This window comes from Brienomyrus brachyistius, chromosome 23, assembly GCF_023856365.1.
Source record: "Brienomyrus brachyistius isolate T26 chromosome 23, BBRACH_0.4, whole genome shotgun sequence".
NCBI lineage: Eukaryota > Metazoa > Chordata > Actinopteri > Osteoglossiformes > Mormyridae > Brienomyrus > Brienomyrus brachyistius.
In genome coordinates, this window is record NC_064555.1 from 15459443 (window position 1) to 15480018 (window position 20576).

General features: G+C 45.9%; 1 protein-coding gene across 2 annotated transcripts in view; it reads left to right on the plus strand.

Annotated features, from left to right (window-relative positions):
• Positions 1-20576, plus strand: part of csmd2 (CUB and Sushi multiple domains 2) — a 249101-nt gene that overhangs the window by 114231 nt on the left and 114294 nt on the right. For both annotated transcript variants that reach the window (XM_048993996.1, XM_048993997.1), the window contains 5 exons: positions 5329-5441; positions 10323-10400; positions 12090-12177; positions 12991-13115; positions 18514-18635. In XM_048993996.1, the coding sequence (XP_048849953.1) occupies positions 5329-5441; positions 10323-10400; positions 12090-12177; positions 12991-13115; positions 18514-18635 (526 nt within the window). The remainder of the gene's footprint in view (positions 1-5328; positions 5442-10322; positions 10401-12089; positions 12178-12990; positions 13116-18513; positions 18636-20576) is intronic.

Below are 20576 nucleotides of genomic sequence, written 5' to 3' on the forward strand. Positions count from 1 at the left end.
GTTCGGTACTCTGATTTCCTTCCATTATATTTCTGGGCTAAATTGCTGACTCAAAACTGCCCTCAGCAACTGCATGGCTAAGAGCCTTGTAATAGACAGGTGCTGCGGTCTGGGGAGCATCTCTCAAATGGCTCCATGCCATCGACATCGAGTAAGCGCTTACTAAAGCAGATGAATATGGAGGAATGTGTTAACCACAAAAATGTCACCTGCCCAAGTCATTTCGGGTGAGAGGACTTAGCAGACGAATAATGTGACACTGTAATGAAATCACGACTGATCAGACTGAAAGTTACTCTCTCTACTGGCCAGCAGAATGTGCCTAACATTTCACTGTGATCACTTACAGTATGACCTGGAGATGTGGGAGTGCACCGTCTAGCCCCTGCTGTCCTCAACCAGATCCGAGTTAGCCCTGCTCCACGAACACTGTGACATTCACATTTAGTGTTAATACATGGCTGAAAACAAACCCCAGAACAGTATAGAATGGCACATTGTCATTGCACGATAGGTGGATCACATGTTCCTTCAGCCAGTGAGGTAGGAGACAGTGGGAATAGAATGGTCTTGGGAGCTGCGAAATGCCAGGCTTGGTTTGTGCCAGCCTGCTTCAGATGCCTTTTTAAAGGCCCCTTTCTTCTTGCCCATCTCTGAACGCGACAGAGAGCTTGGCAAACATGAATGTTTCATTTTACATGGTGTTCTGATGTTTGAAAGCGATGCGTCGCATGTGGGAGATAAGGACTGTGGAAGGGCCATGGAAACCACAGTCTGCCGAGATACGGTGCCAGTTTGCAAAGCAGCGCAGTCGTTAACGAGCACTTCCAGGTTTCGGTGCCAGGCGGAGTACCGCTGAGTTACCCTGGGCCAGACCGCTTAACCCTTCTCACACCACTGAAACATCTGGCTGGGTAATTGTACAAAACTAGAACCTGCGCCGGTTTGGCCAGACAAAAGCGTCAGTTCAGCGAGTAAATGATAATAATAGTAACACCTCTGCAGTTTTAACACGGCACAGAGTGAGTCCTTAGCTGTACAGGAGGAAAAACTTACATGGTAAATGTGAAGAAGAGAAAAGTAATTTCAGTGAAGGCAGGTCTGAGGATGATTGATCTTCTCGAAAACATTAATCTTGCTCCCAGCACCTCTGTATCCGCTTCCCCCCCCCCCCCCCCCCTGCTGTATTTCAGGACACAGTTAACCCTTGATTAAACCAACCAAATAACACTGGCAGCCTTTATCTCCTTGCTGCCCTGTCAGTCTGCCCCCTTCAGGGGCAATTCTAGGAATTTTTTTAGGGTAGGGGCATAAAAAAGGCAATAATTCACATGGGGGGCAATCATTTAAATTAGCCAGTTATATGATATGCTTTGGTAAGCTATGGGGAAGGGGACACGCCAGGAGCCAATAAGATTTCAGCTGGGTGCAGTGCCCCTGTGGCCCCGCCCCGGCACATGCCCCTACCTGCGCTCCTGCTTTTCTGTCCATCATTTCTAGCTCAAGTGTTCAGCCATTTGAATTTGTTAATTCAGACTTTTATCAGCGATCAGTCATTATTGCCTCTTTGCCGAGGTACATCCCGATAAAATCTCACACGGCGATATTTCTCGCTACTTAAGAAACAATCTTTTTCTTGGCATTTCTTCCCATTTCCTCTGTACCAATGTATTTGTATTTAATGACATGCATCACACCGTGGCTGACAGGAGGCTTAGGCTGAGGGAGGTGGCTACAGGGAGGAACAGTATATCTCACTGTCAGCCGTTGGCTTTTTTTGTCACATGGTGGGGCCACTTGAGACTGCAGTGCATCTCACCGAGGGCGAGCATGAATTTGCCGGCACAAAAGATGACCCGGGGTGGCAATAAGTTAGGCAGCAGAGATCCCCAAACCTCCTCCATCCTCATCAAAGCAGACAGGGACCTGTCTATAGAGTGCCATACTGTTGCATCACCAGCGTGAAATCCAGGTTTTAAACGGAATCCCTCTTATGTTAAGAAGCCTTTTGCTTAGAGGAGGTGAGCAGTCCAGACTGGCTTTGCCTCCTTCTGGGCCGTTTTTCCTGGCCATGTAACCTTTGCTACGCTGCCCAGAGAAGATGCCCTGGTAGTGCAGTGTGGCTACAGCTGCTGAGTTACGGCCCAGTGCTTCGGGAGGGAGAATGAGCCCTACATGGAGGAACATGCATTTTGGCTGCACTTTCTTTTCTGGAGAAGTGTGCACTTCTGTACTTCTTAATAATTTTTTTTTTCATAGTGGGTGGTCCCCTGGCTATCTGTTTGCGGAGTCTGTACTTTCTCCCTGCATTTGTGTTCAATCATCTCCGGCTATAGCAGTCTCCTCCCATGACCTACATGCTTCCGGCCGAGGTGAATTGACATCTGTAATTGAAGAGCACTTTCTAAAACTCACTCGGTCCATTTTTTGATGTGTTTGAGATGACGCTGCCAATGACCTAAAGTCAGGCATCCTCATCGCTCAGTCCGCATGTAATGCAAAGAAGAGCATGTTTTATGTTTCCAAAACTCACTCGGATATTTTCTCAAAATCTTTTCCAATGGACTGAGTGTGCTCTTCAGTTGCGTGTGCATGTGTAAATGCTACGATGGACTGCCATCCACGTGCCCCCTGCCACATTGCACGGATGCATTTCATTCTCATTTATTTACTGAGACGGCTACCCTTAAGCCAATAACTAAATGCTACATTGGTAGTTCTCCTCCTGGGACTTTAAACAGAAACATCTTAGTTGCAAGTTCATTTTCTTAACTATCCAGCTATACTGACAGATGGGTCTGTCTTGGGGGCGGGGTTTGAGTACACACAGACCACACCCCCTCCCTTGTCTTTGTCCCTTATTTTTTCACTCGTGCCTGAGCTGAATCCCGATTAAAATTGCCCGGCATCCCTCTAAGGATAGGATATGTGGAGGATGGATTCATGTTGTACCAGAAGAAGGTCGGGGGGTGGAGACACAGAACAATGACTGTGCAATAACTACAACCCCCATCCCCCACCCTCATTGGGGCTACTGAGCAAGCACCCGTCTCTCTTGTAACAGGGTGGTTCAGCTCGGCGGATGGCAGAGGCCTCGCACCACATCTGTCAGCTTAGGCCTGCCTGAGTTGGCGACGGTTGCCATGATGCTCTGGGGTAGAAGGCAGCACGTACAGTGGGAGCAGCCTCTCTCGCCCCACGACCCGCCCGTTTACTTTCGGCACACCCCTTCAATGTCAGAGGGCCTCCCTGCGTGTGCCATCTGCTTCCTCGCCGCATTGTGTAATTAATAGCGCCGTATAAATGTTTATGTTTAAATTTATTTATTTTCCAGATGGTTACGGGAGTTTTGTTCAAGGAGAACTCAGAAGTCTGCGCATGTGAAGGGTGGAGTAAGTGCATTCAGCGCAGGTCATCGTCACAAGCGCATGAGTAGCTGCGGTAAATTTCCTGTGACATGGGCACTCACTCGGTAGCCCTGTCACCTCACACCTGTAGCGTGTGAGTTTGATTCCCACCCCTAAATCTCTATGTGAGGAGTTTATATGCTCTACATGTGTGTGGGTTGCTCCTGGATGACGGGTGTCTCTGCACTGCCCGCAGTGTGAGTGTGTGTGTGCGGCATCCCATTTAAGGTTCCCTGTATACTGTGCATTGTTCCAGGTTCACCGTGATCTCATGCTGGATAGGCACTAATGGAAAATGTATTCATGTAGGAAGCACTGAATAGAGTATATTACAGCAGTATCGTACCAAAAATATGTCAAGGTAGCCTTTTCTGTACCTTGTTGACATTTTGAATCCTGTACCCAGTTTATCATCACCTTTTAAAGCCGTTGTCAAAGTAATCACAGTGCACATAATGGAGGTTTTACAATTAGCCACTAACGAGTGTGCTTGTGATGCACTTATTGTAGCACCGTGGAAAGTCACAGGATCACAAGGTGCTGTTACCGGTTACGTTCCAGCTCGTTTGGGTCATTTTTTGGAATATCCCCTAGTGCTTTTCTCATTCGCCATTAGAGTTTTGAACTTCCATCAGAGGTATCCCAGAAAGCCACTCGTCGGTGGGCAGGCCGGAGGCGGGTACCACTCCCATCACAGCTGGAGTGTAAACCCGATTAGTCCTCCCTCCCTGCTCTCTGTGTCCCTTTCCCGTTTTCCAAAGCCGGAATGCCAGCTGACTGCCAAAGGAAGGCGGGACATAAAAGCCGGGTATAGTGGAGCTGTCGTGGGAGCGTGGCACGTGATATGAACGGGGTGGGTTCCTGCACTCGCCCACAATGCACTCTGTCTTGAAGCTTTTTTTTTTTCCAGACCACCCTTGGGGCAACTTATTACCACACTTCATCCCGTAATGCATCTATAATTAGCCCATGCCAGATTTCCCCGGCTGAAGGGCCGAGGTGCGTCAGGCACCTGCAGCTGGGCGCAGGTCGGACGGGGAGCGGCTGCTGGGTGATTAGCAGGACCATCTGCCGCGGCCGATCGCCGGACGAACCTCCGCGTGCTGACCTCCATCGTCCGGAGGCAGCCACGCCAGCGGGAGGCAGGCCGCTTAAGCATGCCAACGTTAAACCGATAGGTTCCTGGTACCTGTCGCCGCAGGGAGTTCCTCTTGTACCTTTAATGGATGCGTTTGACCTGAATTACTTCAGTGGAGAAGATGGGTAATCAGTAAGCTGTGTGTGCCGTTGTGGATGAACATCTATAAAAAAATAAACCAAATACTCCTGTTTTTTATGACTATAGTCTTTTTTGAGATCAAATTGCTGTGGTCACTAGAAGTTTGTACAGTTCTTGAGAACGAGAATGTTTTTCTTGAACTGTTTAACATTATTTTGATGCCTTATTCTGGATATAAGAACAGTAGTTCAGATAATCTCAGAGTGGAAGTCATATAAATTACTTCTGGAGACAACTGTTGATCTAAGAATTAAAGCGTGGAATTCTGGGATTAAGATATTCTTAAAATAGCTTTGAAAGTCACACCTGAATGACAGTAATGGGATTGAGATCTGCTTTTTTTATGGTGTCATGATGTGTCTGGGGGCCACCATTGCTTTAAACTCGAAGTCAGAATGATGGAGGCCCATGGCCGTTCCAAATGCTCCATGGTGTCTCTTTGTACTTGGAGAATATAAATGAATTCACCGCGGCGTGTGTCCATGGGTATGATCAATAAAAGCATTTGATTATTCTATCCCTGATCCTGACCAGGGACATGCCCCCATGTTAATGAATGGATTTTTCTGACACCCCAATGTAGATTTGCTCAGGGACACGCGCCTCTCTTCTCACACACACTTCCCTTGTTCTCTGTTCCAGGTTCTCGGGTCCCAATTTGCCTTCCCCCATAATCAGCAGTAAGAACTGGCTGCGGCTTCACTTCACCTCTGACGGCAACCACAGACTGCGGGGCTTCAGTGCTCAGTACCAAGGTGAGGTGCTGCTCAGATCGTCCACCTCTCCTCATTCACCTGCATGACCTCAGCTGGTCCACCATTCCTCATTCACCTGCACGAGCTCAGTCGGGCCGCCACTCCTCATTCACCCACATGAGCTCTGCCGAATCGGCACTCCTCATTCACCTGCATGACCTCAGCTGGGCCGCTACTCCTCATTCACCCGCATGAGCTCTGCCGAATCACCACTCCTCATTCACCCACACAAGCTCAGCCGGACCACTGCTCCTCATTCACCTGCATGAGCTCAACCGGGTCGCCACTCCTCATTCACCTGCATGAGTTCTGCCGGACCGCCACTCCTCATTCACCCACACAAGCTCAGCCGGACTGCCACTCGTCATTCACCCACGTGAGGTCTGCTGAATTGTCACTCCTCATTCACCCGCATGAGCTCTGCCAGATCGCCACTCCTCATTCACCTGCATAAGCTCTGCCGAATCGCCACTCCTCATTCAGCTACATGAGCTCTTCCGGACCACCACTCCTCATTCACCTACACAAGCTCAAAAAGACCACTGCTCCTCATTCACCCACACTCTCACTGCCATTTTCATGCAAAAGTAAACACAGTGACTGGTACAGTATAACCAACTGGGGTCTCTTAGACTCTGTTTTACATCATGACAGAATATCTTAATTTATGTATGCTTGGTTTTGAATATTTACACTATCATTAACCTACCTACTAATTTGATGTCAAATTACAAACTTCACATAAATCTGACATATTTACAAAGTACATTAAAATAAAGATGAGTTTAATACCAAAACAAATATATAATAAATAATTTATTTTCCATGAATTAAGTTTATGATATTGAATGAATATGTGACCATGCCCCAGTCAGTGAAAGTGTGTTCCCTACCCCTAGACCCCAGAGGGCTAAACAGTCTGTTAACTGCTGGCGTGCCTGTCGGGATTCTCTGCTTGTGTTTAATGGAATAAATTTCTTGCTGAAAATTGGAGAATGATCATGTTTCCCCTTATGACTGTTGTAATGCATGCATGCAAATCTGTTTACATTAATGCAGCATGTGCAGTTAACAGTGCCAGTGAACATGCATGGATGGATGGGTCTATATATATATATATATATATATATATATATATATATATATATATATATATATATATATATATATATATATATATATATAATCTGTTTTCCCAGTTGGAATATGCATCTCTTTCAGTCGCATCAGTGTTACATCAGAGACTGAATGTGATCTGCATAATTACAGAGAATATTAGGGGAGTCGGGATCAAAGTGGAGAAGCTTAACGTGAAATTGTATGCATTTTAAGCACAAGTGGCATTGCTACTAAATTGTTTAGCTGCATATTAATTTCACACCGAGCACTTTAGAGGCAAGTCTTTGTTGGAAACCTCCCAGACTCAACAGTGTAATGGTGGGAGAATATGAAGGAAGGATGCAAGAGAGAGACAAGCCTAACTGAATAAAGCTAATCCCAATCTACATTAATCTTGGCACCTCCATGAGGAAGATTATTATGAAAATTGGATTGCAGGTGCTTATGTTAGATAAATAAATGATGCATTAACTGTGTCAGGAAAAGGGTGAAATGAATTATATCATAATGCGATTTTCAGATGCAGAGCGACTTCATGACTTATATGTATCTGGCTCTAGTTTTCCGCTCCTCTGCCCCGATGCCTTCTGTGTGGCCCCGTGGTAAAGCAGCCAGTGTAGCGTATGTACGTAGTAGGACAGATCATTACAAATGGGAGCAGATGGCAGAATGTTCAGAATATGGACTTCTGTAGTGGACTTGGATTGGCTGGTTCTGATTTAACTTGCCTCATCCGATGCCCATCTGTGGAGTGTATGTACCTAAAGTATAAAATAATAATAATAATAATAATCACAACACAGCTCTCGCTGTGTTTAAATTGATGTTGCCTCCATGCACTACAGTTCAGAAACATGTGCTTAGGCAAATTGGTGTTTCTAAATTACTCTTGGAGTGCGAGTGTGTGCCCTGTGATAACCTGGCATCCCATGCGAGGTGCCCCCTGCCTCGTGCCCTGTGCTTCCTGAGATATGCTCAGAGTGAACCCATAGCAGATAAGCAGACAGACAGGTGGATGTATATTTAGTTAGCACACCCCAGTAAGTACAGCTGTGCTGCCACACACATCCAGCTAAGAGAATGAGAGTAAAGGTGTTGCTTTTCTCATGTGTGAATCTCTGAAAGCAGCATCGTACACAGGTTTACCTTAATCGGATTATCCCCTAACACACACGCGCGCACACACTGAGGCATCATCAGGCTCTACGGTTGAGGCGTCAAACCGTACACTGGGCATACATTTCACATTTCAGAGACAACCGAAATATGACATGCGCAAATTGGTGTCTGCTGCCGTAATTGATGCGAGAAGGTGCTAAACAGCCCTGTGGAGCACATAGGACCGGTGCGGGTGGATTTATCTACATAAACGTCTCTGCTGCTGTCGCTAACGATCGCTAATGACAGCGAGCGCTATCGGCCGTGTTAAACCACTCAGATGCCCAGCAGCTGGCTCTGCCGGTTACCACTGCAGAGTGGACTCAGGTCAAACAACTCACTGCAGAGCACAGCATTTATTTCTGTCCTCTTACTTGAACCAACTTTATGCAGCCTAATCGAATTGAAATTTGGGATGGAGACCCATTCTCCATAGAATTAATGATGTCTAATTTTGCACATTTGATTCATGGTACGTCTGTCCCTAATGGCTTTGATTTGCTTCAGGCCCTCGGATGAGATTTAAATTTCACAGATTCATTCAGTTCTTTCATCCAATGTATACACCCCTTCCAATAAAAAGCGTACATGACATACTAGGTCATTTAATGACTCCTTTACAATGAGGTTCCTTCTCATTTAATGACTCCTTCACAATGAGAATCTCGAGACTCTGACTTGTCTGCTTTGTTACCATATCACCACACGGAGGACCATGGTCTTATAGAGAGAACATACATTGCATTAATTCAATCAAAGGAGAGAGGCTGTCCAGGGGAAAAAAAACAGTCCCTACGAGTGTTTGGTGTTTGCTGTTGTTTGCTGTTTAATACTCTCTCAGTTGAAGACAGGCACATTAAATGTGACTTTTATTACATACTTAATCATACATAGCAGAATACTTACATATAGATGTCGAAGATGGATATGGTTCACGGTAGATTAATGCAGATATTATTCACGTCAATGATATATCCATCGAAGTTGAGGGTGAACTCGTTTTTTTAAAAAAAACAACCAGAATTTTGTTTAAACACAGTATAGTTGTTTTACGGATCACGCAAGAGGACTTGACGGAGTGTCATTGCAACATTACATGATTCATGTGTATAATTTAATGCGACAGCCTTTCTTTCCATGGCTTATTGCATTGTGACATAGTGTCAAGGTATGTCAGTCCAAATAAGAATATCATGTAAATGTAAGGCAATGAAATGCGATGTACTCTGCGCGCGCTTTGATGACATGTGCAGCAGAGGCTGCCTGGATGCGCTCATGTGCTAATGATGAGGAGACAGGATCCAGGAACGTTGCGAACTGTAATGATGCGATCTGCAATCATAGTAAAAATCTAGAAAACTGCGGCGGGCCAGTCGGAATCCAAAGATGGCATTGATGAAGAGAAAGTGGGCAGAAAAGAGGCAGGTGAAAAGGGCACTAAACGAAAATCAAAACCAGGATCAGTACATGGGAACAGGCCAGTGAACATGCAGTCAGGCAAAGCAGAGAAGGCCCCACTGCGCAGAGACAGCATATACATGTGTCTGACCAAGTCGGGACAGGTGAGGTAGGTGTTCAGGTGCAGCGGAGCGTCAGCGAGCTAGGCTGGACCTAGCGGAAGTCCTGAGCTGGATGGCGGATCCGACGTGGCGGAATAACAAATGATTGTGCAGATATTGACACCAACTGGGCAACCCATTTGTTCGGGATTTTTTTCATCCAAGGACTGTGGAAAAACAGGAATTTGTACTGTTCAAAAGTCTTAAGCAGTCAAAGAAAATGATGTTTACATGATCTTCATGTTGGTGTAAAACCATAATATGTCCGTAAAAATGTGTCAACATATCCATTTCAAGACCTCTCTTAAAGTCACCCCAGCATTTGTGGCAAGTATCCAGCACACCCATGTATTTCTGACTTAGCACACCTTGTATGGCTAAGTAATACCGCATTAAAGATTTAAACTATTAAATAATTAAGTGAGTTGTTTGTGAAACATAAGGGATACATGGACAGGGCCGGAGAGGTTTCGGAAATGAAGTGGTGTTCAGTCCAACATTAAACAGGATATGAGTAATTTAAGGTCTTGTCAAAAAAATTGTTTTTGACAAAAACAGTTTTTTCTTTGTTAATTTTTCTTGTTATTCTTAATTTGCGCTTTGTTCTAATGTTAACTTGTGGATTTGTTCCAAGTACTGTACGTGTATACTTACTACCCAGAATTAAACATCTCCTTTGACTGCCTAAGACTTTTGCGCAGTATTGTATACACACACACACACACACACGTAACATCCATCCATCCATCCATTTACTTTACTCTTGTCCTGCCAGATATAGCATCATAGAATATTATTAATACACTAATGGTACTAATTCACCACTTTAATCATCCCAACACTGTCAACTCAGTTAGCTTTATTTATTTAAGCTTGTTTGTTTGTTCATCCATGTATTTGTTTGTTTATTCATCTGTTTGTTTGTTTTTTCTTATATTTATATTTATTTTACAGACATTTTTATCCAAAAGCGACGTATGCATGAGAAAGCAGTCATTCTGTCCCCAAGGGACCAATGACTTACACATTTTTATGTTGTTTACAGTAAAGAAGATGACAGAGCTGAAGTCCCGAGGTGTGAAGATGCTGCCAAGCAAAGACAACCACCACAAAATATCCGTGTGTAAGTCACTGGGGTGGAGGGGGGGCGAGGTGAAAGGGGCGTCGGCATTCCGGCCACTGCTGAGAGCAAAGACACCCACCAGAAGATATCCGTTTGTAAGTCATCGGGGCGGAGCAGGGTGAGGCGGGGGTTGGCTTTTCTGCCACTGTGCTGAGAGCAGAGACACCCACCAGAAGATGTCTGTGTGTAAATTGTTGGCACACACCAGGTCGGAGCCAGGCGGGACTCACGTTAGCATTCCCGGCGACTGTGCTGAGATTTACTCTGTATCGATCCCATTTCCTTTGTGCCGGCTTACTTAAAGCGTGTCCTCGGAGCATGAATCAAAGTGTTAAACATGTGGCACCTTCAGACGGCAGCGTAAACAGAATGTTAATCGGGCTCCTTTTCGGCATCAGCTAAACAGGAGGGCCCGGCAGCCCCGCAGTTTGGCAGTCATGGAGCGCATGCGCTGCAGACAAGGCGCTAGGATGTAATTGCAGGTAAATGTGCGGCGAGGAGTGAAGCGTTAATTGCATTCCAGGCTCCTTCTGCGGTGGCACACGGAATCATATTTGCGGAAAGTTCCATTATTCATCTAAAGCAGCTTTGTTATTTACATTTCTATTACCCTCACATCATTGTAAGAAAATGTCACCATCTCACAGTGAGTATCCGGCGAGCCCGTTAGAAATGAAGCTGTGTAAGCCTCCCTACCCCGCAGCCCCCCAGCCCCAGCATCCGCTGACAGAAATGCCCTTTCCCGTCTTGTTAATATTCATGAGCAGATATATACAAGTAGCCCGTGAGAATCAACATGTGTCAGATCGGGTTTCCAGGCAACTTTGAGTCTTTGGCACCACTACACCTTTACCCAGGCGCCGGTTCTGCTGACCTTCTGGGCCACGCTGGCCTCCGCTGGGGTAGTCGAGTTGACTCGGAAGCAGTTTCTTGTCTCTCCCTGCATGGCCCTCTTGCCGAGGATTTGGTAAATCAGCATGGGGGTCACGGCCCAGGATCTGAGCATCATGATCCATTTAATGCACTATTTACTATGCAGACTGATCTGTTTACTGTAATTGCTTTGCATCCGTTACTGTGCCTGACAGTATTTTTTTTTTACTTCCTTGTTTTCCTGTGTCCTTTTTTTATTGCCAGCTTCAGGATTGTGTTTTTTCTAATCATGTTATGGACCACAGGAACGTGCAGAGGATGGGGCCTGGGGGCGCCTGAGCATCGGTCCCTTTTGCCCAGACAATTAAAAGTGCCCACTTTTTAAGTTCTAAGTTCCCCTTTTTCACAAACTGAGGGGGACACCCCCAACCCATGTTCAAGCATTGAGCAGATGTCCCGTGTAAAGTCTGTACAGGACACTAATGGGCAAAGTAGAAGTGCCAAAATTCTCTTTTTGCGTACCCCATCTTGCTTTCCATGAGGCACTCTTGGGAGGAGACTCGGGGGCTGGGGGGCGGGGTTCACAGCACTAGGTGAGCCAGTGTGCAGCGCCCCAGGAGCTGCCGGGTAACGGCCTCGCTCTCTGGTCCAGTGGCAGCACTAGTCTGCTGGCCCGGGGATTTGAACCAGTCTCCTTCCGATCATGGGTACAGAGTCTCAAACCACTGAGCCACACGCCACCCCCCCGAAGGGAACCAAGTTGCTGTCCGTGTCCCTCATTGTCTCTTTTTAACGGACTGTTTCTATTCCTTTAAGTGTCTCAGATGGGTGTCGCTCAGGGACACAACATGTGCCCAGACCCGGGAATCCCAGAGCGAGGGAAGAGGAAAGGCTCCGATTTCAGGTGAGGACTTCAGGGAGGGTGCTCTCCTTAATTCCATGCCCTCCAGGGGGATTTGGGGATCAAGAGTAAATTCTGACTCTGTGTTGTTAAAGGTCAGCCCAGGGGGCAGGGGTCTGGATGTGTGTTTGCCTGGCTGGGGTGTCTAATTGGGGACGTGGAACTTCTGGCTTCAGATGGTAGTGAGAGTAAGCGTGTGTGTTGGCAGGGGTCACCTAATAGTCTCTGCCTCGTCCCGATCAGGGTCACAGACAACAGCTCTGCTGCCCCAACCAGGACATGCTCTCTGCGTTTTTTTCTTCGCTTTCTTACTTTCCAGCACCACCCTCAGTGATGCAGATGGCTTATTATAGGTCAGCAACAGGGTCACAGGGGCACTGTCCCTACCTCAAAGCTGATTGGCCCCCAGAGTGCCTCCTTCCCTGTCACCCATGAATCAAAAACATATCATTGGCTAATAATTGGTTTGCCCCCTCTGTATTTATTATTGTCCCTTTTATGCCCCCCCCTCCCAACCTTAAAATTCTTTGATTCAGCCCTGCCGTTGATTTTCTTGCACCAAGGCCCCCTTGCTAGCTGTACATGCATTCTTGTGCTAGAATTGGAATTCACTTCTAGGCTGAGATGTCCTTTGCTACAGTTATGTGCACATTGGTGCGTGTGTGTGGGTGTGTGTATCTATTATAGACACACCTACACAGCCACATACCGATGCCTGTCAATGGCTGGGTGAATCTGCTGCATTTATTGCCACCACAAAAAGACTGCATTGAATGAGAATGAGAAGTGTGTAATCCTGTCTGTCTCCTCCTACAGGAGGGGTTCGACGGTGCACTTCTCTTGCGATGAAGGTTATGAGCTGCAGGGTTCCAAGAGCATCACCTGCCTGCGAGTGACAGACAGCTATGTGGGCTGGAGTGACGATCGACCCATCTGCAGAGGTGCTTGCTCACGGCCAGTCCCCCCTCCTCTGTGTTTCTCCTTCCTCATATTTACTGTGCTTTTTGTTCAGCTGTCCTCCTCTGGCCCCGTCCTTATGTGCTGTCTTCCTTCTCTGGCCCTGTCCTTATGTGCTGTCCTTCTCCTCTGGCCCGATCTGTAAGTGCTGTCTTCCTCCTCTGGCCCTGCCCTTATGTGCTGTCCTCTTCATCTGGCCCTGCCCTTATATGATGGCCTCCTTCTCTGGCCCCGCCTCTATGTGCTGTCCTCCTCCTCCTCTGGCCCTGCCCTTATATGATGGCCTCCTTCTCTGGCCCTGCCCTTATGTGCTGTCCTCTTCATCTGGCCCTGCCCTTATATGATGGCCTCCTTCTCTGGCCCTGCCTCTATGTGCTGTCCTCCTCCTCCTCTGGCCCTGCCCTTATGTGCTGTCCTCCTCCTCTGGCCCCACCCTTATATGCTATCCTCCTCCTCTCGTCCCGCCCTTATATGATGTCCTCCTTCTCTGGCCCCGGCCTTATGTGCTGTCCTCCTCCTCCTCTGGCCCCGCCCTTATGTGTTGTCCTTCTCCTTTGGCCCCACCCTTATGTGCTGTCCTCCTTCTCTGGCCCTGCCATTATGTGCTGTCCTCCTTCTCTGGCCCCGCCCTTATATGCTGTCCTCCTTCTCTGGCCCCACCCTTATGTGCTGTCCTCCTTCTCTGGCCCCGCCCTTATATGCTGTTCTCCTTCTCTGGCCCTGCCCCTATGTGCTGGCTTCCTTTGGCCCCACCCTCGTGTGTATTTGGACTTTGTAAAACTGTAAGAGCAAAACACATGACACCGCATGAAAAAATGCTGAGTGAAGAAGAAAGAATAATTGACACCATGCTCTGGGATGTAGACCAGATGATCTAGCACCCCAGTGCTGGGGTTAGGGAGTGGTGAGGGGCCACACAACACACTGTCTATGGGTCCATTTGCCTTCCATAAAATCTATTTATAGCCAGCAGTTCCCGTTTTAATCCCCCATGGGACAATAGACACATATTGTACGGCTCCGATGATAGCTCCACAAACGGCACACCTTGAAAATGTCCATTTTGTCTTCATTGTTCATTTATTTAGCTCACTGCTTTTCAACAGGCTGCCATGATGATTATGCAAATTGGGCAATTTGTGACCTGGAATTAGGCGGTGGAAAGCTGCAGCTCACTGCAAATAATGGTGGAGAGTTAGGGGGAGGGTCTTCCTGATTTCCACTGGGGGTAATGGCTAACCCTCATCAGTAATCAGCTTTGTTTATCGGGCCTCCCTGACCATGCTTCGTGAGATGGGGGGACTCTGTGGGAGGATCATCTGTGTTGCGTGGCTGGTGCCCCTTCACTTCATGAATTAAACCTACAGGACACTCAGTGACTCAATGCCAAGTTCAGCATTTCTCAGACTGGCTGCAGTCACTGGTTCTCTGCAGCTTGGTGAATTAGAAAGACTTGGCATCTGTTTGGGCACATTGGGAGGGAGACTGCTGAAGGTCTGCAGGAGCCTTCATCTGGATTTAAGTCACACATTTCCCGCCCTGACCAACTCCTAGCCTGTATTGTGCCCTGTAGAATAATAGTAATTTATTTGAGGAGTGTTGACTTTTGGCATGGGGTCGTTTTTTAATCCTCCTCAATCATCTTCCTCTGGCAAGCGAGGCAGGGCCAGATTATTTTTCATGCTTTATTGATTTAACAAAACAAAAAGCATATGAACGAACGAGGCAAAATACACAAACCTGAACATAGCCAGAACAACAGTGCCGCATACCCTCCCTGTGCACTTCTCCTTCGCTCGAATTGAACTGTCCATTAATGAGTATCCATTAGCGGAAACCAGGAATGAAAGGGAAGCAATTGCAGACCGGAGTTACAGCAGCAGAGTGTTCCTGCAGAGAACCCAGGGCTGCTTTTACCAGGAACGGAACTGTCCATTAATGAGTATCCATCAGCAAAAACCAGGGATGAAAGGGAAGCAATCGCGGGCCGGAGTTACAGCAGCAGAGTGTTCCTGCAGAGAACCCAGGGCTGCTTTTACCAGGAACGGAACTGTCCATTAATGAGTATCCATCAGCAAAAACCAGGGATGAAAGGGAAGCAATTGCAGACCGGAGTTACAGCAGCAGAGTGTTCCTGCGGAGAACCCAGGGCTGCTTTTACCAGGAACGGAACTGTCCATTAATGAGTATCCATCAGCAAAAACCAGGGATGAAAGGGAAGCAATCGCGGGCCGGAGTTACAGCAGCAGAGTGTTCCTGCAGAGAAACCCGGGCTGCTTTTACCAGGAACGGAACTGTCCATTAATGAGTATCCATCAGCAAAAACCAGGGATGAAAGGGAAGCAATCGCGGGCCGGAGTTACAGCAGCAGAGTGTTCCTGCAGAGAACCCAGGGCTGCTTTTACCAGGCACAAAGCTTTTGCTGCCATCACTTATTGTCATGGAATGTCAGCGATGACAAGCCCACAACACGACACTGTGGCTTATGCAGCATGGCTGCAACAGCTCAACAATAATGTCGGTAATAATCAGTAATGAAAATAGCTGACAATCAATTTTATCATTGATTGGGTTGCATTTCGTTTGTTGCACAAATTGCATATTATGACATCACAACGTAGCAATGTTAGCATTGGTGTGTTAAGTATAATCTTTAGCAAGGTAAATACGGCAGAGACGGGTTCGTCTGTGGAGGCTCGACATGCAGTAATACCAGAACATCAGAGAAATCTCTCAGCAAGGAAGAAAATCCCTGACATTGGTGGAAGTCCAGGCTAGGTAGCCCATATTGACTAGGCTATCAGTGTCCTACTTAAACTTACCGGCCACCATCTGAGTGACTTTTCTCTGCATCAGGCAATATAGCTTTTAAGAGGAGAGCCAATCTGAGTGCAGACCATGTAGACATGTTTACATTTTTTGCATAGCAGTGTTAGTTATATGTAAAATCACTCCACTTGCTTTGGTGTTGTTTGCTGTTAAAGGTGAAGCTGAATTTATTTGGCCCAACTAATCAATTATCTGATAGCCTGATCACATGCTTATTCAATTTTCAAAATGATCATTTTTTGCAGCCCTACGCTGAAGTAAATAAAACAACTGGGCTTATCAGATATCTACGGCAGTCCAAGCATGAATTTGTAAATGTTTGCAAACAACTTAAGTGTCGGCATCTAGTGTTAATTTTAATTACTGTAAATACTGTGTCAGAAGAAGACCTAATACATCTACTCAGATGAATGAACCATCCGTCCGTAGATAACGCAGTGCAATAAAAATCATGAAGATTGGTTCCGAACTCCATTGCTTTGCTTGCTTTTTATTTCAGCTCCACCATGGGTTCAGCACCAACGTTTCAACACCAGTCCTTCATCACACTGATGTTGCACATTTTTTCTTGCTTGAGTTCATCCTTGGTTATGACTGGGCACATTGGCAACTCATAGAAATTATTTAGCTCTGGTCAGACAGTGTACATGATTGATTTAGCCACAATGTGAAAATCATATTGAATCTATGCTGAGAAATATGGGCAGGACTCTGCAAAGGATTGCGGAGTGCGAGGTCCCACAGGCCCCTGCGTGCCCCCAAATCCATCTAGCATAGCTGCTATTTTCAAATCTCTGTTTGCTATAACGTGCTTAAGAAAATAAAAAAAAAACAGTTTTCAGAGGCGCATCCAAGAATTAGGTCCCGGACTGATCCAATTGAGTCTACAGGAGATTAACCCCAGACCTGGCATCTCCCCGGAATGGAGATGGGTGATTTGATTACTCTGGACCACAGTGTTGAAGGAATGCGCCTCTCGCTGTTTTCATTTCGCCAGACATTTGTGGACTTATTCTGACGCCATCTTGCAGTGGCTTTGTTCACTGGGATAAGTTTGACATTTGTTGAGTTGTGTTGATCGGATGTATTTAAACAGGTTAAATTTTCATCAAATACCTTTTCTCAGGTGAAACGTTACTTCCTTGGTATATAACAGTGGAAAGGAGTTAGCAGATGTTGAACTTTCCAGTCACTTTCTGCAGTCTGTATTAATTACTGGATGACCGGTTTTCAGAGACCCGTTGTATAGACTGGTTTTTATAGGAGCTGCTGTTTCATTTCAGTGCGTATAATTGTTCTGTAAATTAGGAATTTGAAGCATTAATATTAACGGTAAATATTTCACTAATATGGTTTTCGGTCAGGTTAATTTTGTAGTCCTGTAAGGTTGAGCTTAGTTTGCTTTTTTTGCCTGTATGTGCACCACCTTTGCATGGCGGAGAGTGGGATGGATTTCTTACTACCTCCCAGGAATAAATTAGATGTAACTCATTAAATGCTGGACCCTGGGTCCCGACCTTCAGATACTCTCATTTACTCTACACGTCAACGCCGTTCGTTAAACAGCTCATTACTGAGCGGCTGCTCTAATATCAGGCGACATTTTCTGTGATCCTGGAAGTCGCTGAAAGAGATGAAAAGAAATGTCTGCCCTTGAAAAGTCATGGAGTCGACTTTTTCCACAAAGTCAAGGGAAGAAAGAGGAACCATTTTGTGCTTTTACATTTTGTTTGTAACATGCACTTTTATCCAAAATGACACAGTCCCTGGAGCAGTTGGGGGTTAAGGGACTCAATCAGGGCACCAACAGTGACATCACTCTGCCAACCCAGGGATTTGAACCTGCTACCTTCCGACTACAGACATCATATTGTAACCCCTGAGCCACAAACCGTGCCAAAACATGGGGTAGCCTTCACATGAGTGCCAAGGTTCTCAAGTAAGACATGGCTTCTACAGGTTGTGGCAAATGGACAGACACCTATTGATTGGATAAATGTTTGAGTCCTGGCCATAGTTCCTTATTCACATGCTTATTCCTAAAAGTGCTCTGGTGTGCCAACAATTTCTTACTGGTTGCACAAAACTTCAGTACAGTCTTGTTAACTCATAATTTAAAAAAAAAAAAAAAACAACCTGCTTTAAGTTTAAAACATGAAATGTTTTAACCTGAACCTGGAAAAAAAAATTATTTGCAATCTACACAATGCCACCTTTCTCTCATTTGAGAAATGCACACATACATACAGGTCTTATCGTAGGATCAGCTCTTTCTCTGGCGCCCCAGGAGCATTCTGGACAGTTAATTGTTTGAGCAAGGGCTCAACAGAGAAAGGGCTGTTTTGCTGAGGACGTGCATGGAAAGAGCAACCTTCTGATCATAGACACATGTTTGGTGTATGACAGCACAAAGGAATTAGTCACGAAAAAGCCTCCTTCCGATGTTGTCGCCCGATGGTATCCTTATATCAGTTATGTATTGGGTTACACGTTATGTGCCTTTCTAACTGAATTACCTATGAAGTGAACTTGCTTTCCTATCTTGTTTTCCAGCACCCATGTGTGGTGGGCAGCTCCGTGGGCCAAGCGGCCTCATCACCTCCCCCAACTTTCCCGTCCAATATGACAACAATGCCAACTGTACCTGGGTGATCACTGCCGCTGACCCCAACAAGGTGACCGCTGGGTGGAAGGCTGGGCGGGGTGGGGGTCCTTGGTCCCACAGCCTTCAGAAATGTACACGACATGATGACACTTCCCTGTCATGTGAACCGCTAATGGATCGTCTGTCCATAAAATTGAACTGTCTGCAGGTAGCACTTGAATAGAGTTATGAATAGATTAGCATGTCTGGGCTAAAGTAATTGATTCAGCACCAAAGCGATGTGCAAAAAAAAAAAAAAAAAAAAAAAAACAGAATTAAAGATCAAATTTACTGATGTTTTTGCATCAGAGAAGGAGGAATATCTGAAGAAAGTTCTACCCTCTTCTACAGCCCCCCTAAAACTGTGTATATTTGTCTTTCTGAAGAGGACTGAAAGGATATCATGGTATCATGGGGGTGACACGGCCTCTCCCAGCAAAAAGTAATGACTTTGCAGGCCGGTTCAAGGCCGCCATGGGCCTTGCTTGCCAAATTTCAATCTCCATGCTTGAACAAATGATGTTACAAATCTGTACCCTTATCACAGAGGCCCAGCATCGGGTGGGCGGGGGCGGAGAGGGCAGGGAGGGGACACCTTCGTCAACGACCTGCACTGAGTCACGGGTGAAACGGACGGTCGGGTTGGCAGGCGGCGCTAAACTAATGAGGATTGAGCATCACTGGGCTAGCAGACCCTTCTGGAGAGATGCAACGCTGTGATGTGTTCTCCTTACGGCCTTTGTGTGAGCGCGGTGGCAGTCCCTGGGATGAGAGTCTGTGGTCAGGGGAAGGGAGGCCGACATCAGCTGTCAACTTTAGGGCTGAGATTAAAGCGACCCCAGTGTCCTATAGGACTGAAAGATCCCCCTCTCGGTCGGGCACTTAATTCATTCAAAAAGACATTATATTCCATGAGGAGTACAGCTGACCTAAATGAATTGTTGTTAATTAACTGTTATTGCAATTCATTGTAATTGCAATAATAATTGCAATATAGACCTCAGACTATTAAGATTCATTGAAATTTCAGGTATGAGCAGGTCTCCATCAGCCTCTTTTATAGTGTTCTGTAACAACTACTTTCAATGTAAGTTAAGGCTCATTAAATTGCCTGAAAGTGCACATCTGATATAGCATGTCTCCCTAAAATCCCAAGTGTTCTTTACTTGCATTGATGGAGGGCCTACATTTTCCAAATACCTTTGGCATACTAACTCCATTTGCTGTTTGTTGTGCTGTCCTGTTTCATCTTGGGTCCCAAATGAAAGCCATTCTTGTAGCTTCTTCATTTTTTTGTTTTGTCTTTTTTATTATTTTACATTCACTCTGATCCCAAGTGTGGTTCATTCGCTTTTATTTACTTTACTGTTTCCTACTCACCCCTCCCATAGGTGCTGTCCATTACTTGTGCCGTGATTGGTGGACAGAAATTCATTTCCTGTGTCTTTCATGAGTAATTTTATCCATCTATGTCTTTCATGAATGAATGAAATGTGATAATGACTGATCAGAATAGAATTAATTTATCATCACAAAGAGATGAGTCTGGAACATCTGACTGATCATGAGAGGGACTGTTATATATTTTTGAAATAGTAGCTGGTCTCATCCAAAGGCAAAGCAAACTTCTTGTGGACCCCAGTAGAGTTGTAACTCAGTTCTCAGCATAACATCTCTACTTTAAGCTGGCTAATTCAGTGCTGTGTAACCTCATGCAAAGATGTAATGAACCAGGGCCTTCGGGGTACAGATGACCTTTCAATGAAATCAGCACAGATGGAAGATACCGCAATGACCTGTGTAACATGTCTGTCACAATGGGAGCTTCAGAACAAACTTCACATCCCACGGCCAGACCAACCAGTGGCTTCAGCTATCTGTACAGTTCACAAGATCCTGATTATTTGGAAAGAGTGGCCCCAGCTGCAGCTCTTATGCTAAAGGCTCTGAGTATGAAAGGCGATGTGTGGGA